Raw genomic sequence first — 22132 nt, 5'->3', positions numbered from 1 at the left:
TTCATGAGAGTTAAAGAATAACATTTTATTTATATATTATATTAAATATATATTTATAACTTATAAATATATATTTAAATATGTAAGTAATTATATGTTTAAGTGCAATTAACTAGTAAAGTTTAATACCAGGCATATTAAAGCACACAGCTAGTGAAGAACATCACTCTCCAACATGATTAAAGTTGTACTATTATAAGCTCAAGAAGAAAAAGGAGTAAAAAGTTAAATCTCTCACTATTTATACACAACAGCACAACACTGTACATATGTACCCATTGCTATCTGATACTGAGAATAAATGCAAAAGAGAACAGAACTTCTCAGCCAACTCAGAGTACTTGAAAGCAGATAATACGTGCTTCAACTCTTACTTTTCCTACCTTAGAATGGAAAAAGCTTAGTCACCCATAAAAATTTAAATACTAAATCTCTATGATAAAATAATTCTTCATCAGAGCAAAAGTGGGCTTCTAAAGTGATTTTTACTAAAAAGGACAGAAAAATATTCGGGTACATACTGTCATGTACTGACTAATAATATATTAACTATTGAGATGTTAACCACCCTCTTTAATAGTAGAAAGAAAATACTTAGAAAGCAGTTTTGAATGCAAACCATACAGGATTTTTATTTAATACATTTAAGGAGTTAAATATATTTCTTCAGTTGTTTCATTTCCTATAGAACCTTCCTCTGTCAGCTCATCATTATAGGTGAATTGGACTGAAGATTAAGAAACATTCCCTCATACCCAGAATTTAGTTATCTGCAACAGTATTTGCAAGAGATTTGGAATTATTTCCCCAACTATCATTATTTCGTATAAAAATATTCAAAAAATTCTAGTGAAGTACATGCCACAATGTAGGAGACAGCTGAAGATAGCTCTATCAAGAATTCACCATAGAAATTAAAATGTCACCTATTGTTCAGATAATGACAAGTGCCTTAACACATTCTAAAGTTATTCAGCATAACTCGATGAGTTCTCTATGATCTATATGATTAGAGTGTGTTAGGTAATCCATTATATTTACAAACCATAGTTTTTTCGAATGATGATAATGGCAGCTATAGTTCTTGCAGAACATTTTCTCTTCAAAGAAACTGAGGTCTATAATTTGTTTTCCAATGATGAAAAGAAAACAGATCATACCTCAACTATGAACATAAAGTTTCAAGAATAGGCAATACCACCCATGTGGTATGAAAGTAGGGGATGGAAGTGAGATGTTTCTTAATGACACTTTTGAAGAAAACAGGAGAGAAGGACCATGTTCAACGATTGACCTGAGTTCAGCAGTACCTGTCTTATCACTGTTCCACAGAAAGGTCCCATTTCTAAGACTCTAAAATAAAAGTTGAAACTTTATATAATTCAAATGTTCTAGTCAAAAGAGAACTTTCTATGAAAAAGAGGAGTACCTTATTAAATTATACATATATATTTTTTAAAACCACAACTTAAGTTAGTGGGAAAGTACCCTAATCTATTTTGCACTAGTCACCATTGGCTATTGAGTTTTTCATTTGAAATGACAATAGTCTTAATCCTATGGGTAACTGTAAGCAACAGAACAAACTGTAGTCGCTGCTGGCTCATATTAAAAATAGAAACTTTGGTTTCTTTTTTTCTTTTTTTAAAGAGGGGTCTTTAAGATGGTGAGGACTGTAGATATTAAGAAAAGCAGCCTTCTGTGAACCTGAATCCAATGTTAATGCCTGCCACCCACCCACCCACCCACTCACTCACTCTTCTGTGCACAGTTGGTAACTGGGCATAGAAAACATAACACTGATGTAACTTTGGCACAAAATGTCAAAATAACCAAAGTAACAGGTTACTGCAAAAGCCAAACTGTTCATTCACCTCTCCCAATTAAGCATTCAATAGCTTCACTATTTTGGAGGCTATTTAAAAGTAAACTACTGTTTAAAGAGTTCCAGTACAACCAGAAAATGGAACAGATAAGTAGCTTATCCATATTGTTTTACTTTTAAACAAGATATTCAACAATATGAATTTAACTAAGATACTAAGAAGTATCCAATAGAAATACAGGCACAAAGGTCACCTGAAGGAGGGAGGAGGGGGGGCCTTGAAGCCAGTTGGATTGCAAAGGCAGCTGTCCAGGGAAGAACAGAAAAGCCTAAACCGTGCAATTGCCAATGGCCCATTAATGCAGAAATAGAATGGAGTAAGCTTTAGCTGCTCTGCAAAGCCACAGGAAGGGTCCCTTCTTTAGTGCAACAGCTTACCTCTCCTCACCAGTTGGGACAGCTGTGGGATGGATGAGACTAGACTATGGCAACTTGGGATGTAAAAAGAAAATGCAATCCTGCCAAATTTCATATCCCAAACTTCACCCTCCCAGCAACCAACACAAATGAAATAAAGAAAACTGGACCCAAAACAACAAGCAAGAGTAGTCTGGGGTCTGCTAGTCTTGCACTTGTTTTGGGGTATATGTAATGGGATGTTATGGGTGTGGTTTTTAGTAATGTAGGTGGTAATGGTCACTAGCAGAGCGGATGGCAAAAACTGCATAGAGGAATTTGAAGAGTTTATGACCACAGAAAAATGGCTGACAACTACAGACAATTTCCCCCTTGATATTTGATTATAAAATGGAAAGAGGGAAAAAGAAGCCTTAAAATTTGTCTTTTAAAATAAAATTTATATGAAAGGGATATCCCTCTTCAAGTTTAAAATAAAGAAAAATCTAAACTCCAAATTATTCCTGTCTAATTCCCAATAGAGAAGACCCACCCAATTTGTTATTCTTTTCCCCACTATGCCTGGCAGAAACTGCCATGCTATGTTAGACTTTGAGAGGAAGCAATCAATGTATTTCTGTTAATCAGCCAATAAATGGATGTGGTCAAAAATAATGAGTGCCGGAGGCACCACTGCCTGCAAGAAGTACAGTTTGTTATATTGCTTACAATGCAGTATTTTATCCAGCCTCTTCCAGCCAAGGACCTGTAAACGGGAGTCTGTTCCAAAACCTTCCTCCTCTTCCAGTTGTCTGTGCAATGTATTGGCACTGTTCTGCTGGGCTGTCAAAAAAACTGGTTTAGAGATGCAGCTCTTCAGTCAGGTTTTGCGCCAGTTCTAACCATGTAAATTTAAATCTATTTCCCCCAATACCACAAAAGGGGGTTAGAAGTAAAGAGGGCCATGGAATTCTTTGCAACAAGAGCTTACCATAACTTCCATGTTTAATGATTAGAACCCAGGTCTATCTAAATTAATTTGGTGAGATCTCAGGCCCACTCAAAGTAGTCAAGTGTCCACATCCCCAAAGCACTTTCAGAACAAAACTTGCATCAGACATCTTATTGACCATTTCAGCAAATAAATAAATAAATAAATAAATAAATAAATAAACAAATAAATAAATAAATAAATGAGACAAGCAAACAGGCAACTAGGACCAAAGTCCCACCTCTTTAGAATGGTTCCTCCACCCCCTGGGGAGAACCAGGATCTAAGAATGGGTATTGGAGAAGAGGGCAATAGGGAAAAGGAAAATAGGAAGAGAGTAAGAAAGAGATTACATTTTGGTCAGTCTATGCTCCCTAGTTCTCTGAGCAATTCTTTCATACATTTCAGCAATTCTTTCATACATGTCAGCATTAAATGCATGCATAAACTAAATGAATAGAAGCTAATGCAATGAAATATTCCTGCACTACAAGCAAAAAAGCAGGGGTGGGGAACAAAAGAGGAACCCTATATCTGGAGAAAAACATAGAGCAGAGGTACAAGTAGGGATGTGAGATACAGAGTGAGATGTTACAAAAGCACCTTCTAGCAAAAGCTAATCATGCAGGGCAGGAAACGACGTTCTAAGGAATGGACAGCTGAAACTACTGTTTTCTCTTGTGAAGCAAAGGATGAACCCTGAGTAAATCCACAATCTTTGCAAAACTTATTGCAATCCATGTAAAGGATGAGCAAGGAGGATGACAGCATTTACATTTGTACAATTTATTTACCATTTTTAAAAAAATGAATACACCATTGGTGATGTCATGCATATGTCCACACTGTCAAATGGTTTAAACTGATCTAGTAACGCCAATTCAGAAGCCCTTCCAAAACAACTGGAATTTGAGCCTAATTAATGAAATTTATTTTACTTTAAAAATATGATGCTTTACTCTTCTCCTGAATTTTGAATAGTACAGCTAACAAATTAAAAACAGAAATAAACTTGAATGCAACTGGAATTTTTTTTTAAATCATGCCACTGAAAAGTAAAAGAAGATAAAAAGTTCCATTCTTTCTTTTTCTTAATAAATTGAAATTATTCACAGAGCAAAGAGTCTGAAAAATGTAATGCTAACCAATATAATATAAATAACAACAACAACAACAATAGTAAATTTTCTTTGGGACAAATTTCCCCAAGTAAAAATATTAGCCAAAGGAACCCAAGCTACTGCAAACACAAACTTAGGTGGAGAATTATTTGCTACAACAAGCTTCTGCTTACTTACCGGAGAACGGGTCTGAGGTTGCGAATTCATTGTCTGAGGGGCTTGAGGGTATACCAACGTGGTTGGACCTGCATTCTGTCCAGAGGGATAAGGGGTCTGTCAAAGAATGGCAAGAATAATATCATATTTTGAATAAATATGGAAAACTCAGTGTTAAAAATAGTTATAGGACTATTTATTAATGTGGTTTACAAATTTACTTTTTAAACTTATCTTTATCATAATATCCAGAAATCCAGAACCAATGCAGCTTTTAGGGATTACCTTAAACCTCCTGATATGTAGGTGCAATTATTTGATACCATGAGTATAGATAGCACTCACTCTCAATTTATCTCTTTCTGAAATGGACAGCCCATCCACAAACAAAATGAAACATGGCTGAGGGAACTTGTTACTTCTGTGGGGAGCTTTCCAAAGTACCTATAAGCAAAAGCAGCCATTGAGGAAGACATCCTAGAGCCAAATTAGCAGTTCACTCAGTTTTAACCTCTATAGTATTGCTATTCTCTTCCACTGCTTACACCGTAACTCTTTTATATAACCCCATAAAAACTACAATCATTAAGAACTTTAGACAAAAGCCTGAAATAAGTGGTAATATAATACATACTAACTACAAGTTTTCTGAAAATAAGAACCTAAGTTTTTCATTATGAATCCATGTTAAATGCTACAGACTAAAATACTATGCACTAGTGATTTCAGGAAAAAAACATGTTTAAAATGAAATGCTAGCAGTAGCAATGGGCACAGAATCACAGGACTTGGATTCAAATCCTAAAAACTGCCCTTTACTACTGTAGTTAGCTTGAATTTGTCTTTCCCATGAATGTAAGAAGGAATAACATACCTACCTCACAAGGCATTGCTAAGACTAAATGAAGTCAATTACTGCAAAACCATCTTTAGTTAAGACAGTTCCAATTTTACAAATGAGGAAATCAGGATCAGAAATTTTAAGTATCTTACCCAAGGTAACTAAGTAAATAATGTCTGGAAGTATTCTAACTTTGCTTTAAAAAAATTTACCCACAGCTTTAACTATGGAAGGTGTTTAATAAATTACTACTTCATTAAAATACCTAAAAAAACCCCACACCATCAGCAAGTAACTTTTGGTTTTTGTTAACAATGCAATGAGAGTTCAGCTGGGATTACCAACTTAAAGGAAATGTTTGAAAAGATTCCTTATAACTTCCAAATAATGAAAACAAGATTAATTTTAAAAATAATAGTTCTGCTCTGGCCGGTTTGTACAGTGGTTAGAGTGCTGGCCGGAGTACTTGGGTTGCAGGTTTGATCCCCGGCCCAGTTGGGGCTTGTATGGGAGGGAACCAATTGATGTGTCTCTCTCACATCAATGTCGGTCTTTCTGTCTCTCTCTCCCTTTCACCCTCTAAAACTCAATGGAAAAAATACCCTCAGGTAAGGAGTAACAACAAAAACGTTTCATATTAGACACATAATATTTTGCAATCTTTTTTTTTTTAATATTTTGCAATCTTTTAACACAAAAATCTTATAGGCATTTCTATAACTGACATATAAGTTTCCTTTCTCATTCTAGTTCTACCAAATCTGGTCATAAATTGAAAATCATGGCAGTAAGTATCAGAATCTATCAAACAGGTTAATAACTGGATCAACTATGATCCAAAAATTATTCCAAAGTTTCTTATCAAAGACTAGCGTTCCCGTTGCAGGAAAAATCCTGCAATAGGGTTTCCTGCTGCACTCTACCCTGCCCTGCCTGCTCTCCTCCCTTGTCCCCCGGCCCGCATTCTCCGCCAGCCCCCCTGCTTTTCTCCCTTCTTCCCCAGCCCGCTCTCCTTCCTTCTCCCCCGGCCCCGCCTCCGCTCCTCCCTTGTCCCCCGGCCCGCCTTCTCCGCCAGCCCGCCTGCTTTTCCCTTCTCCCCCGGCCCCGCCTCCGCTCCTCCCTTCTCCTCCCCGTGGCTTGCTTGCTTCTCCGCAGCTTTGCTCCCTTCTGCAGCTCTTGGCTTCTTTCTACGCTGTCTTGATATGCAAGTTAGCCGCCATCTTTGTTGGGGTAATTTGCATATTCGTCCTGATTGGTTGGTGGACGTGGCTTGGCTGGTGGGCGTGGCTTGGGCATAGCAAAGGTGCGGTCAATTTGCATATTTGTCTATTATTAGATAGGATTATTTTTAGCACTGTTTTAGACACTACGTTTATGTATCACATTCAAACTCTGGAAAATTGGAAGTTTAACTACTTCAACTTGAAAAAGAGTGGTAAATAGACTTACCAACTCTGCATTCAAACTGGAAAAGTATTTCCTCCACTCTTACAAAATTTGGATACAGTTGCAAAATACAGCATTAATTTCATTCTTTATTAAATTAAAGAAAGAAATCAAATGTTTAAAAAAAGTCATATTCTCAGTGGTGACGCTCTTTGGTCTTAGGAAATCTTGATATTTTATTTTCAACATTTAGTTGGTGCTACATTGAAGCATAAATTTCTGCCCGTCACGATATTGAACCAGCATTAAGAGGTAACAATTATAAAAACATGGAAAAATGTTACCTCTTTCTATACTTCAAAAAGTTAGGGGAGACCTTGCCCTCTCATAAAAGATGCTGAAATAATCATATTTGACCTTATTCAAAATTTCCACTAATATTTTCAACATTGAAGCCACATAAAGCAACACCCTTACAACTAATTGAAAAAGCAGTATGTGAATTGGGATTCAGGTATAAGTTCGTTCATTTAGTAATAACACTATTCCTGGTCATACATAAAGCTGGTAGACTACAGTACTGCTCTCAAAATGATTATTAAAAAACAAAGAATTTATTTCCATTTCTTAGAATTATTTTAAACAGACAAAAAATAAACAAGTACTTCTTACAATTTAAATTATATGTATGCCAAGAGCTGATTCATACTCTGTATACAAGCAGTTTCATCAAAATGCAAAGCGTACCTAGGGCAATGGAAGCTAAAAAGAAAATAAACAAATGGGACTACATCAAAATAAAAAGCTTTTTTACAGCAAAAGAAACTATCAACAAAACAACAAGAAAGCCCACTGCATGGGAGAACATATTTGCAAATGGCATCACTGATAAAGGTTTAATCTCCAACATCTACAGGCAGCTTATACAACTTAATAAAAGGAAGATAAATGATCCAATAAAAAAATGGGCAATGGACCTAAATAGAATCTTTTCAAAAGAAGACAGAAGGAAGGCCAAGAGACACATGAAAACATGCTCAACGTCACTAATTATCCGAGAGATGCAAATCAAAACAACAATGCGGTACCATCTCACACCTGTCAGAATGGCTATATCAACAAATCAACAAACGACAAGTGTTGGCGAGGATGCGGAGAAAAAGGAACCCTCGTGCACTGCTGGTGGGAATGCAGACTGGTGCAGCCACTGTGGAGAACAGTATGGAGTTTCCTCAAAAAACTGAAAATGGAACTCCCATTTGACCCAGTAATCTCACTCCTAGGAATATATCCTAAGAAACTGGGAACACCAATAAGAAAGGATATATGCACCCCTATGTTCATAGCAGCACAATTTACAATAGCTAAGATCTGGAAACAGCCTAGGTGCCCATCAGCAGATGACTGGATCAGAAAACTATGGTACATCTACATAATGGAATACTATGCTGCCATAAAAAAGAAGGAATTCTTACCATTTGCAGCAACCTGGATGGAATTGGAGAACATTATGTTAAGTGAAATAAGCCAGTCAATGAAAGAAAAATACCACATGATCTCACTCATTTATGGATAATAATGAACATTATAAACTTGAACAAAAAGATAGATACAGAGGCAGTAAAGCATCAAACAGTCTGTCAAATTACAGCAGGAAGGTTAGGGAGAGGTGGGGAAGATAAGAGATCAATCAAGGGACTTGTATGCATGCATATAAGCATAACCAATGGACGCAAAACCCTGGGGGGTGAGGGCATATATGGGAATGGGGTGGGGGGGGGGGCAATGGTAAGATATGTACATATAATAGCTTAATAAAAAAAAATTGGAAAAAAATGCAAAGCGTAGTATGATGACACCCACACATGGAAGTGATTCCTTTTTTTATAATACACTAGAGGCCCAGTGCATAAATTCGTGCATGGGTGGGGTCCGGCCGGCCTGCCCCAATCAGGGCCAATCGGGGATGGGTCAGCTGGGGGAAGGGGATGTGGGAGGTTGGCCACCAGCCCCGCCCCAGATCAGGGCCTGATGGGAGCCAGGCCAGCGGGGGGAGGGAAGGGTCGCAGGAGTTTGGCCAGCCAACCCTGCCCCCCATCGGGTGGCAGGGCCGATCAGGAGCGGGGCCAGTTGCGGGGAGGGGACCATAGAAGGTTGGCTGGCCAGCCCTGCCCCCGATCGGGCCAGTTGGCTGGCCACAGTGAGAGTCATAGCGATCAGTCATTCTGGTCGATTGGCTTTAATATATATAGAGATGTGATTGTTTCATTAGCAATGTAAGGTTTAAAAGGGGCACTGATAAAGAATTTTGCTAATAGTTCACTCAGCTTTCTCTCGGAACATTTTTCCATTGTGGCTAGTTTTAGAAACTTCTTAGGAATTATGTGATTTGTACTGTTGGTGCAAGCAGTGCACTTGTGAAAGAGGTTTCTATGCTTTTCATCTCTACTCTGAATTTAATGACATGATTAACCAAATTTAGCGAATTAAGTTATTCTGGAATAACTTGCTTAATATAGTAGTATGTTTTGTTGAAAAATATTGCAAAAACTTGAATGGGAACATCCTATAAATGTGTTTCATCTCATCAAATGCATAGAGAACTAGGGATAGATTAAGGGACTATCATTCAGTACTCGTTAAACATTTTGTTTGTACTTCCCCTTTTTGGATACCTTCTAAGTTACCACATTTACTTCTCCAAGAACATACGTATGAATATTTTATATTTACACTGCAATCCAGTTCACTGTCCACCTTTAAAAGAGTCATATAGACTTGCATTCTCATTTTCATTATTACTTTTATGTTTCAATGAACATTCTCAACTCACTGATCGCTTTTTATTAAATGGGTAGATAAAAACACAATAATAAAAACAATGAGCAAATGATGTTTACTGACAGACTGTTAACAAAATGCCAGTGAAGACGAGCCAGTCAAAACAGACATCGTGTTACATACATAACCTTTACGTTCAGAATAACTAAATAAAAAACAGTGATTTGAACAATTAAAGATAGAAATCCAAGGATGAATTTCATGACAAGAACAATGTAGTACCTTGTTATGTAGTACAGATGTGATAGTTTTCAAATCATGGACATGTGAAAAAAATTTACAAGGGTTTTCAATTTTCATAATATAATACAATGAAGCCAACAAAAATAATTATAACAGAAACATTTATATAGCTCTTACTGTGTTTCAGCACTATTCTCAGTATTTCACATACTACTCAGAGGTGAAGGTTATTTCTCCTGTTTTAAGAATCTTCCTTCACCTTAAGTAAATACTACCATAAAGACTAAGTTCAATACTAGGCATGTGTAGCATACACACACAAATCTAACTGAAATAAATTGCCACAATCTTTCAAAAAGATATTAGGTAATACTTACCAAATTTTAAATAAGCTTATCCCTTTGACTCCACAATTCCATTTCAAGGAATTTACCCTACAGATATACTTATAATGGGGTGGGGAGGGAGGAACAAAACAGGAAACATTCTAAATTTCCATTTTAAGGGAGAGGTAAAAGTATGCTATATTTAATCAATGTGAGAATATGGTATAATCTTAAAAAGAATGAGGTCAGTCTACAGACACTATCATGGAAAGATATCTGTAACATTGAATGACATAGCAAATCACAGAACTATTAATTATAAAAGCACCCTAGTTGTAAAATGTTTTGGTATATGTATACAGTATACTCATAAACATAAAGATAAAATGTCTTAGGAAGGTATATGGCAAATTTAATGCTGGCTAATTCAGAGAAATGGAAATTGGAAGGGGAGAGTATAGAACACAACTTGTAGGTCTTATTTTGTACACTTTTGAATTGTGTATTTTTTTCCCTTTTCATGGACCTAAAAACTGATTATTTTGTAATAAAAATATAATGAAGATAAAATGTCTTTCAGCTTTCCCTTCAAGTATTATAAAAAGGCAAAGCAAACAAGAAAATATAGTAGGAGGTCCGTATTTTGCAAAGCTCTAAATATTTTTGAAACAAATGAAATGTCATCTCATAAATCACAATGAAAATTAAATCAACAATATTTTTTGAACTCTAACACAAAGAAGACACCATGTGCTGTGTTCTAGGTGCACAAATGAAGCTGCAGATATGTGGTTGCTCGTTTTTTAACCTTCAAGAAATTCACAATGTGAGGCTTCCAGGCAAGATGGAGGCATAAGTAAATGCAGTTGGGTACCTGCATCCTCCCACAACCACATCAAAAATAAAAATAAACTGCCCTACCCAGTTTGGCTCAGTAGATAGTGTCGACCTGCAGACTAAAGGGTCCCAGGTTCGATTCCATTCAAGGGCACATGCCCGGGCTGTAGGCTCGATCCCCAGTGGGGGGCGTGTAGGAGGCAGCCAATCAATGATTCTCTCTCATCATTGAGGTTTCTATCTCTCTGCCTCTTCCTTCCTCTCTGAAATGAGTAAAAATATATTTAAAATAAATAAAAATAACTGCCTGAAATCTAGCTGAACAGAGTCCTACAACTAAGGATAAAAAGAAGTCACATCAAGACTGGAAGGAAGGGCAGAGACAAGGGTGTCACCACACCCATGTGTGTCAAATAAAAATCAGGGCAGAGCCATTGTTCCTTTTCTGAGCCCTTCCCCTACAGAGAGGCAGGCAGGTGCCATATCTGAGTCTCCATCAACCTGGCTATCACTGTTCACCTGCCCTGGTGATTGACCCAGCTTGGTTCACGTTTCAGACTTTGCTAAAATCTCTCAAACAAGCAACATCTGGCCTAGGCATGCCCAGTACCTCTAAGTGGCCCCAGGCCCAGCTCACAGCAGCTGGCCTTGGTTTGCAGCCTGGCCTCTCTTGAGCAACTCCAAATCCAGCACAAGTAGCAGCCATCTGTAGATCACTTTGTAGCTCATGCCAGGTGGTCCCAGACAGAACACAGTGGTGGCTAACCTTGGCCTGTGCCTCCTGGGAGGCCCTAGAGCAGTGGTTCTCAACCTTTCTAATGCCGCGACCCTTTAATACAGTTCCTCATGTTGTGGTGACCCCCAACCATAAAATTATTTTCGTTGCTACTTCATAACTGTAATTTTGCTACTGTTAATGAATCGTAATGTAAATATCTGTGTTTTCCAATGGTCTTAGGCTCTACAGCAGCGGTTCTCAACCTGTGGGTCGCGACCCACCGGTTGAGAACTGCCAGCAGGGTCGCCTAAGACCAATTTAACAGTAGCAAAATTACAGTTATGAAGTAGCAACGAAAATAATTTTATGGTTGGGGGTCACCACAACATGAGGAACTGTATTAAAGGGTCGCGGCATTAGAAAGGTCGAGAACCACTGCCCTAGAGCCAGTGCACCCAGTGTATAGCTTCAGACCACAATGAAGTACCACCCAACCACCTGCACAAGTGACACACTCAAGGGGCAGACTCAGTGGGCACCAGAGCCCCGCTGAAGTCAGTCCTGCTCCAAGGGGTGGGCCTCTGCATAGCTGAGCCTCCATCTTGGTTGCAGCCAATCCTAAGGGACAATTGGCCACGTCCCCAAATACTGGAAGGTGTGGCTATTTTTTCAAATGTTAAATTATCAACAGAAGATTATAAGGCATACAAAGAGACCGGTTGAAGGTCCATTTAAAGGAACAAAATAAATCTCTAGAAATCAACTTCAAAGATACAGAAATTGTAAACAAAAACAACAACAAAAGAAAAGAAAAACACAATCACTAAATTTTAAAATTTCACTAGAGGTGTTTAACAGCAGACTTTAATGGGCAAAAGAAAGAATCAGTGACCTTGGAGAGAGAACTCCTTAATTATCAAGTCTGAGAAGAAAAAAAAAAAATTAAGGGAAAAGAAGTGAATAGAGCCTAAGAAACATAAGGAATTATGCATTATGGAAGAAGAGAGAGAAAATGGGACAGAGAGCTTATTTGAAAAAATAATGACTAAAATTATCCAAGGACATCCAAATACAAGAAGCTCAATAAACTGCAAGTGAGAAACATTACAAATTTTTCAAAGAAAAAACAACTGTCAAATGAGAATTTGATATTTCACAAAATATTCTTCAAAAACGAGGGAGAAATTTCCAGATAAATAAAATATCAGGGAGTCCCTTAACACAAGACTTGCCCTACAATAATGTCCTTAAAGTGGAAATAAAAGGACACCAGACAGTAACTGGAAGCCATATAAAAATATAAAATTCTCCAGTAAAGGTAAATATATAAGCAAATATAAAAACCTGTATTATTTTAATTTGGGGTTATAACTCACTTTTATTATTTTATACAATTTAATAGACAAAACATAAAAATAACTATAAATCTATGTTGGTGGATACACAGTATATAAAGATGAAATGTGACACCAATAACAAAGTGGGTGGAGGCAAAGATAAAAAGAAGTAGAATATTTGTAAGCAATTGAAGTGAACTTGTTATCAGTTTAAAATGGGAGTGTTATAACTTCAGGATGTTACACATAATCCCCATAGTAACCAAACAAAAAAATCTCTAGAATATTTACAAAAGGAAATGAGAAAGGAATCAAAACATGTCACTACAAAAACTCAACTAAATACAAAGGAAGGCAGTAAGAGAGAAGACATTTTTTTTAAAGGAGTGCTATTTATACAAAAAATAAATAAACAAAATGACAACATTGCGTCCTTCCCAATCACTAATTACCTTAAATATAAATGGATTAAACTCTTCAATCAAAATATAGGTTGGGCCCTAGCTGGTTTGGATCAATGGATAAGAGTGTCTGCCTGTGAACTGAAGGGTCCAGGGTTCGATTCCAGTCAAGGGCACATGCCCAGGTTGTGGGCCTGATCCCTAGTATGGGGCGTGCAGGAGGTAGCCGATCAATGATTCTCTCTAATCATTGATGTTTCTATATCTCTCTCCCTCTCCCTTCCTCCCTGAAATCAATAAAAATATATTTTTTTTAAAAAAAGATAGGTTGGCATGATGAATTTTTTAAAAATAGGATCCATGCCCGGCCAGTGTTGCTCAGTGGTTGAGCATCAACCCATGAACCAAGAGGTCACTGACTCGATTCCCAGTCAGGGCACATGGTCAGGGTTGTGGGCTGGATCCTCAGTGGGGGGCTTGCAGGAGGCAGCTGATTGATGAAAAAGAAGAAAAATATTCCATACAAATAGTAACCAAAAAGAACGCAGAGGTGGCTGTACTGATATCAGACAAAATATACTTTAAGTCAAAAATTATTAGAAGAGACAAAGAAGGACACTATAATACATCATTGACAGAATTAAAGAGCAAAATAGTTCTACAATAATCATCAGAGACTTCAATGCCCCATTTTCAATAATGAATATAACCAGACAGATCAATAAGGAAACAGTGGAATTAAATATATTATAGACCAATTGGACCTAAAACACAAACAAAACACACTATCCAACAACAGTAGATTATGTTTTTTAATTCTCACCTGAGGATATGTCTTTACTGATTTTTTTCTTTTAGAGAGAGCAAGGGGGATGGGGGGTGTGAGAGAGAGAGAGAGAAAAACGTCAATGTGAGAAACACATAGATTAGTTGCCTTCCATAAGAGCCCTGAATGGGGATTGAACCTGCAACCTAGGTATGTGCCCTGACTGGGAATCAAACCCACAACCCTTTGATGCACGCTCTAACTAACTGAGCCATCCAGCCAGGGCTTTATGTTCTTCTTAAGTACACCTAGAACATTCTCCAAGACAGACCATATGTTTGACCACAAAATAAGTCACAATGAATCTTAAAAATGATCTTTTCTGATCACAACGGAATGAAATCAATAGCAGGTAGAACATACACAAAGATATGAAAATTAAACAGCACACTCTTAAATAACCAATGACTGGGTCAAAGAAGAAATCACTTTCATGAAAATGAAAGGACAATATACCAAAACTTATGAAATGCAGAAACTAACAACAATCATCATTTAGCAGCCTGCATCAAATACAATGTCTTTTATGTATTTCAGCAAAGGGGAAAACCTAGTTATCTTTTATTTCCAAAAAAGGAGCGTACCAAGCAGAATCAGATCCAGGCAGAATACCTCACAGTACTAGAGGTGTTATTAGAAAACAAAACCAATGTCTCCCCACCACCACCATATCATCAAGAAACACTATAAATGACTAGAGGAAATAGAAATAATCCCTCTACTACAAAGGAAAATACTGTTTTTGCATGTCAATTAAAGTTCAGTGGGATATTTGACCCAGCTGCCAATCTGCCAAGAACTGGATAACTACTCTTTCTTTCCCCAAATCTGAATTCATCTCCTGGGGAAGAGCTGAGTTCACATGAAATCCTTTTCTTCTTTGTTCTTTGGAACACACCCAAGCATCATGGCTGAACTTCAGGTTTTCAGGCCCAGACAATTTTAACACTTAGAAATGCTCAACTTGTTATTTATCTACTAGAGGCCCGGTGCACAAAACTCGTGCATGGGGGTGGGGAGTGTCCCTCAGCCCGGCCTGCACCCTCTCCAATCTGGGACCCCTCAAAGGATGTCCGACTGCCCGATCCTGCATCCCTCTCACAATCCGGGACCGCTGGTTCCTAACCGCTCGCCTGCCTGCCAGCCTGATCGCCCTCTAACCGCTCCCCTGCCGGCCTGATTGACACCTAACTGCTTCCCTGCCTGCCTGATCGCCTCCAACAGCCCTCCCCTGCCGGCCTGATCACCCACAACTGCCCTCCCCTGCCTCGACCTGCCTCCTCCGCTGGGCCCCACCTCCGCTGTGCGCATGGCCATCTTGTGACAATGTTAGGGCATGATGCGTGAGGGCGTGACGACCACCTAGGCTATTATTAGTATAGATTAGGATAAGGGCAGGTATGAGATCGCATAGAACTAGTACAATTGGAATCACTTTCAAATGGTGTTCAAGCCAGGTCCCATATATGCAGTGAGTTAGAAGGTATGCACTTTAATATACCGTTCCAGATTTATTAAATTCATAATGACTGCACCAACTAAAAAGATGCCAAAAAAAGAAACCCCAGAAAATATTCTAACAGTGTAATATTAAAAATAAAAATTCATATCCTCTCAGTTTAACTTAATTTTTTAAACAGAATGAAACAAATTAATACGGTGCAATAACTGTTTAATGCATGTCATTTTTTCACCAATCATAAAAAGGTATATATTTCCCAATTTATATATAGCATCAAACACTGTAAGTAATATAATTTCTACAGACTTGGAATAATCAAATATTGCCACTTCATTAAACATTATTGTGAATAGAATTCTGGCATTTACTTCTTAATAAATGCAGTTTTCCATTCCCTTTCAAAATAATCTCAGACAAGTCTATTTGCTGCATATGTTGCACCTCAAAGAGCAAGAACACTAAAAAGTCAAAAAGAATAAATCACAGTGATTCAATGCCTCCCAGACAAATGAGCAGATTATGACTATTAGATATACTCAGGCTTCTAAGTGCTTTCTCTTTCAGAGAAAAGAATATAAATAGGTACACAGGGGAATAATAATCACATTTTAACACACTGAAAGACTCAATTACAGGACACAGTGGTACAAACCTTGAGTACAAAGTGAGTAAATCAAAAAAATCAGGGCAAACTATTACTATTATAATTAAATAGTAACATAAAATCCAACAAATATTTAGTATTAGCATTTCCATTTCAAAGAGCATTTCCTATAACCTCACAAAAAGGAAAAAATGTTCCTGTGTAAAATTTTAGTACATAAAATACCTCAATGAAGGTCCTGATGCATCCAAAATGTGTATCTGTCCAGAATACAAGCTAAAATGTAATGGTGCAGAATTATTTTCTGTATAATTTAAAGGCTATCTTCTTTACCTAACCTTTTATTTAAATACCAAAGCTTTTTTTATATTGAAGGAAGTGAAATAGTATTTGCCAACTATATATTCAAAGTTATCTATAAGGGAAAACCCTTGTCAATAGGTCTTCATTATGATTTTTCCATCTATCTTATGATGCTAAATGAAGTAAGAAAACAAAAATCCCCTACAAACTATTTTTAGATCATCAGTGAGCTGGTTAAATAAACATTATGCTTGCTATGTAATGTGACTCCCCAAGTACTTACTCTGCTGAGAATAAACAGACATCATACACACTCAATCACATGAGACAGGTTTAGAAAACAGCTGAGTCACCCACCAATAGTCTTTCTGCTCACAGTCACTCTGGAAATTTCTGCCTCACCACAACACTTGGCTTCTTCTCCAGTTCCTACTAATGAGTTACAGTTCCCTGAAACCTTTCCCTCAATAACACCAACCAATTTTATGATAAAGTTCATTTAGGCATCACATGGTTTTCCCATGACCCCAACCAACACACCAAGTGTTCTTGATAATAAAAAAATGACGACAAGCAAAAACAGGAGGCTGATTCGGCTGGCAAACTTCCTCTCAATAGGCAAAGTCTACTTTGGAACTTTGGAGAAAAACACATCTCTCCAAATGATCTAAAGTGAAGGCAGTTATCCATACAGCTTATGCTTTTACTGGACATGACGAACACATCCCCTCCCCCCGCAAAGCAACTAGGAATGAATGACCAGGTCTATGTTCTTGACTTCTACACAAATAACAAGGCCTCAAAGAAAACTGATTTAGATTGTCTTTCCTTTGAGGATGTTAATTAGTAGTATCTTCAATGAAAAACATTAGGAACACAAAAACTTTTCACTCAAACTAGAATGAAATAAACCCTCAATCCATTCATTATTTAAAATGCAGCAATTAAATAATCCTATCTTTTCAGCATTGACTAGAAGTGCTGGAAATAAAGTTGAAAAAGACACAGTTCTTATGCTCAGAGATTTACAATTAACCTAACTCAACTTGAATAGACTATAGAAAATGCTATGAGGAGTGTGAATAAAATGTCAAGAAGCAAAGCAAATTTTAATTATTCCTGGGAGAAGATATCCAGACAGCCTCCAGAGGTAACAGTTCAACAACAGACAGATGGGTGAGCTGGCAGTCAGTCAGACACAGGAGGAGAGGGACACTATATATATGCAAAACAAAGAGTAAAACAGAGCACAAAGACCTAGAAAAGTGGGTGGGGCATGTCTGTTTGAACCCTGAACAGGTCAATAATGCCATAGCATAGGGGTGGGTGAGGCAGAGTAAGGTCACAGAATCAGATTAGGGCCAGACTAACAAGATGTGTCAAGATAATTAAATGACTGTACATTGAAAGGACCCTTGTGAAATACTGAACCAAGGAAGCGATATTATTAGATTTGTTTAATAAAGAGAACTATTACAATAATATCAAGTCCTGGAGAAGAGACCTGTGTTATAATACCAGTTAGGGAGCTACTGACAGTGTAGGTACATGATGATAAGGGTCTGGTCTACCTGCCACAATGAGTCTAGACAAGGGAGGAAGATTTGAGTTTGTATATTGAAATAGCAGTACTTTCTGAGCAATTAGATATCAGGGATAAGGGCCAAAAATGACTGGGCTCAGGCCACCTCATATATTATTTTCCAGCTACAATGGTCTTACCTACTTCCCTCAAATATACCAAATTTATTTTCTCTTAATGTTTTTTGTATTAGCTGTTTACTCTGCTTTAAATTAAAAAGTGATAAATTCAATTGTATTATGTCAAGTTTTAACTGTCAAAGAAAACCCCAAGTACCAAAGTGGAGAGTACAGTTGATCCTTGAACAACATGGGTTTGAATGAACAGGTCCTTTATACATGAATGTTTTTAATATTTTTTAATTGATTTCAGAAATTAAGGGGGAGGGAGACAGAGACAGAAACATTAATGATGAGAGAGAATCACCTATCGGCTGAACTCCACATGCCGAATTTATTTTTTCAATAAATTCTTTAACTGCACTTTCTTTTTCTTATGATTTTTTTTTATTCTTTGTTGATTAAGGTATTACATATGTCTTCTTTTCCCCCCATTGGCTCCCCTCCCAGCATATGCCCTCACCCCCCTATAATGTCTGTGTCCATTGGTTATGCTTATATGCATGCATACAAGTCCTTTGGTTCATCTTATGATTTTCTTAATATTTTTTTCTCTAGCTTACTTTAAGAATATAGTATATAGCCCTAGCCGGCTTGGCTCAGTGGATAAAGCATCAGCCTGCGTACTGAAGGGTCCCAGGTTCGATTCCGGCCAAGGTCACATGCCTGGGTTGCGGGCTCAATCCCCAGTAGCGGGTATGCAGGAGGCAGCCGATCAATGATTCTCTCTCATCATTGATGTTTCTATCTCTTTCTCCTTCTCCCTTCCTCTCTGAAATCAATAAAGAAATTTTTTTTAAAGTTAAAAAAAGAATACAGTATATAATACATATACAAAATATGTGTTACTCCACTGTTTATGACTTTGAATAATTATAAAAGCAATGTTTATTAACATACTTTCATTTTCAAAAGTGAGCTATCAACTGTTAAAGTGTGTACACATTTCTTGGGACACTCTGTATATAGGGTCTATACTATCCATGGTTTCAGGCATCCATTGGGGGTCTTGGAACGTATCCCCAGTAGATAAGGGGCCTACTGCATTCTCTCAAACTGAACTATACTTTTTTATAAGATTATATCTTTCCTAATAATTTTTAAAACAGTAGGGGCTTCAAAAATGTAAGGAGCCCAGCTGGTATGGCTCACTGCCAGGAGGTCACAGTTAAATTCCTGATCATGGCATGTGCCTGGGTTGAGGGCTCAATCCCCAGTAGGGGGCATGCAGGAGGCAGCCCATCGATGACTCTCTCTCAAGACTGATGTTTCTCTCTCTCCCTCTCCTTTCCTCTCTCTGAAATCAATAAAAACAACAACAAAAAAGTAAGCAGAAAGATTAGAAATGCATTTGAAATGTGGTAGCAGGGCTACCACAATGCATGTAACTTCAGGAGCTGTATGTACTGATACAGTGTATATAGCCTATAGGGCTGTTGGTGGCCAACTTGTTGCAGATGAAAACACAATGCAGGATAAAACTGAAAGTTGGTTCAAGATGATTAATAGAATTACCAATTAGCTAAGCTACAGCTTAGTATAGCTTAGTTTAGTTGTACTAAGAAATCATAAAATGTTTATAGAGCCCATCAGCACAGGTATTTGAATTTCTACAGCAGAACCCTTCATCCTGGGAGCCAGAATAGAGGAAAACATCTTCTAGATTAGACTGGTTCAGGGATGGGAATTGGCAAAATACATAAATCCTATCTAATAAAGAGGTAATATGCAAACTGACCGTCACTCTAACTCACAAGATGGCTGGCCCCATGTGGTCAAAGATGGCCACCCCACATGGACACAAGATGGCTGCCACAAGATGGCCAGCAGAGGAGGATTGTTGGGAGGGACCAGGCCTGCAAGGGAGGGCAGTTGTGGGCGATCAGGCCAGCAGGGGAGCACAGTTGGGGGGACCTAGGCCTGCAGGGGAGGGCAGTTGAGGGGGGGCGGGCAGGCCTTCAGGGGAGAGCAGTTAGGGGCGACCAGACTAGCAAGGGAGGGCTGTTAGAGGTGACCGGGCCGGCAGGGGAGGGCAGTTGGGGGTGACCAGGCCTGCAGGGGAGAGCAGTTGGGGGCGACCAGGCCAGCAGGGGAGGGCAATTAGGGGCAATCGGGCTGGCTGGGGAGCAGTTAGGCATTGATCAGGCTGGCAGGGGAGTGGTTAGGGGGTGATCAGGCTGGCAGGCAGAAGCGGTTAGGGGCAATTAGGCAGGCAGGCAGGCGAACGGTTGGGAGCCAGCAGTCCTGGATTGTGAGAGGGATGTCCGACTGCCCACTGGGATCGGGCCTAAACGGGCAGTCGGACATCCCTTGAGGGGTCCCAGATTGGAGAGGGTGCAGGCTGGGCTGAGGGACACACACCCCCCATGCACGAATTTCGTGTACCGGGCCTCTAGTAGAGTAAATAAAGGAAACTAGGGGTTAATAATGATTAATGATAGGATCAAAGCTAAACAAGAGGAGTATGAAGGCAGGAAGGGACTTGTCAGGTTGAGAATAGAAAAGGACTGCAGAATGAAAGGGTTATAGACTGCAAAACTGGTACAATAGGACTGAAATAGTATCTAGGAGTTCATATAGATTTGTTGTGGTAAAAGTGGAAGCAGGAAACGGTGGTCAGAGAAATTTTAGACTTCAGGAACAAAGGCAGAATAGTTTTATAGAGACTAGATCTATACAGTACTCTTCAACAAAAATATAAGTCACATAATTAATTATAAAATTCCTGGTTGCCACATTAGAAAAACTAAACAGGTAAAATTAATTTTAGTGAGGTGTTATTTAACCCAATAAACCCCAAATTTCAACTTGTAGTCAGTATAAAAACTGAGACATCTGGTGTATTTTACACTTTATAACACAACTCAATTTGCACTAGCTGAGCTCAAAAACCACTAGTGGCTCTAGTGACTATTATATCAGACAGTGCAGATCTAGGCTGTGTCCTTATGGATTGCTGACTATGTGTGCTTGTCCATTAATAGTTGCCCTGAGGAAGTGAAAAAAAGGGAAGAAAGGAGGGTGAATGCAGGAGCCCACAGCAATGGTTTGCTGGAAACCAATTTCAGCATGTAATAATTACAAGAGTTTCACCAAAAGGTTGGTGAAGCTTGGGTGGCTCAACAAGGGTGAGCCACATATGTAGTTTACCTGTTGGAATGGCTAAACGGCACTTCCCCCAAACCTGAATAATTGTCTGCTGCCAGACAGCTCAGGGTATTTTATTGCCTCCTGTGCCGAACAGCTGTAGGCTATTCCCCAAACTGACAATGCTTCTGTACCCTACCCTTTTAAGTGTATTATCTCCACCTTGCCTTAGGACAAATTGTGTTAAATAAAAGCAGGGTCCTGAGTCAAGAAGAGTAGTCTTTCAGCTCCTTTAGCTGAAGATCCTCTGACCCCCAATGCCTTTCAAAATCATCTTTTGTCTCCGGACTCTTTAATCATCTACGTGCAGCCCCTTTCTCCAGAATGCTGAACCCTTCGTAAGGCTGGGACAAGTACCCCGGCAATGGCTGGATGGAGTGAAAATGAATATGCTAGAAGTCTTCCTAGTAGATAGCAGAGAGTAAAAAGGAGAAATAAACTGTGGGCCAAATACCACAATCCTCAAAGAACAGGAAAATTTGCTTAGGTAAACTAGGGATGAGCTTGTTGCACATGAATCATAGGGCAAGGACCTAGAGAGTATAGTGAAGAGCCAGAACAATGCTGAGCCTGCCTCCCAAAATATAAGGAATGTTAAGAAAACTAATACTATCCACTTGAATGGCTTTCTAGTTAAGTAATGTTACCTAAATTTCCAGAGAGCGAGGAAGAAAGTAGATGAGAGAGTTCAAGGAAGAAACCCGGTAACTGGACCTTTCTAGAAAGTCTA

At 38.5% G+C, this 22132-nt stretch overlaps 1 protein-coding gene across 24 annotated transcripts in view; it reads right to left on the bottom strand.

Annotated features, from left to right (window-relative positions):
- EIF4G3 (eukaryotic translation initiation factor 4 gamma 3) overlaps positions 1-22132 on the bottom strand; it is a 286670-nt gene that overhangs the window by 153072 nt on the left and 111466 nt on the right. For 9 of the 24 annotated variants that reach the window (XM_079776759.1, XM_079776755.1, XM_079776738.1 and 6 more), the window contains exons 4-6: positions 4835-4933; positions 4511-4606; positions 2951-3064 (exon numbers count right to left, since the gene is read on the bottom strand). In XM_079776759.1, coding sequence (XP_079632885.1) covers positions 2951-3064; positions 4511-4606; positions 4835-4933 — 309 coding nt within the window. The remainder of the gene's footprint in view (positions 1-2950; positions 3065-4510; positions 4607-4834; positions 4934-22132) is intronic. The other 15 variants (XM_079776760.1, XM_079776747.1, XM_079776751.1 and 12 more) reach the window with 3 other exon arrangements.

Source organism: Cnephaeus nilssonii (genome assembly GCF_951640355.1).
Source record: "Cnephaeus nilssonii genome assembly, chromosome: 7".
Lineage (NCBI taxonomy): Eukaryota > Metazoa > Chordata > Mammalia > Chiroptera > Vespertilionidae > Cnephaeus > Cnephaeus nilssonii.
This window is presented reverse-complemented; position numbering and strand designations above follow the sequence as displayed.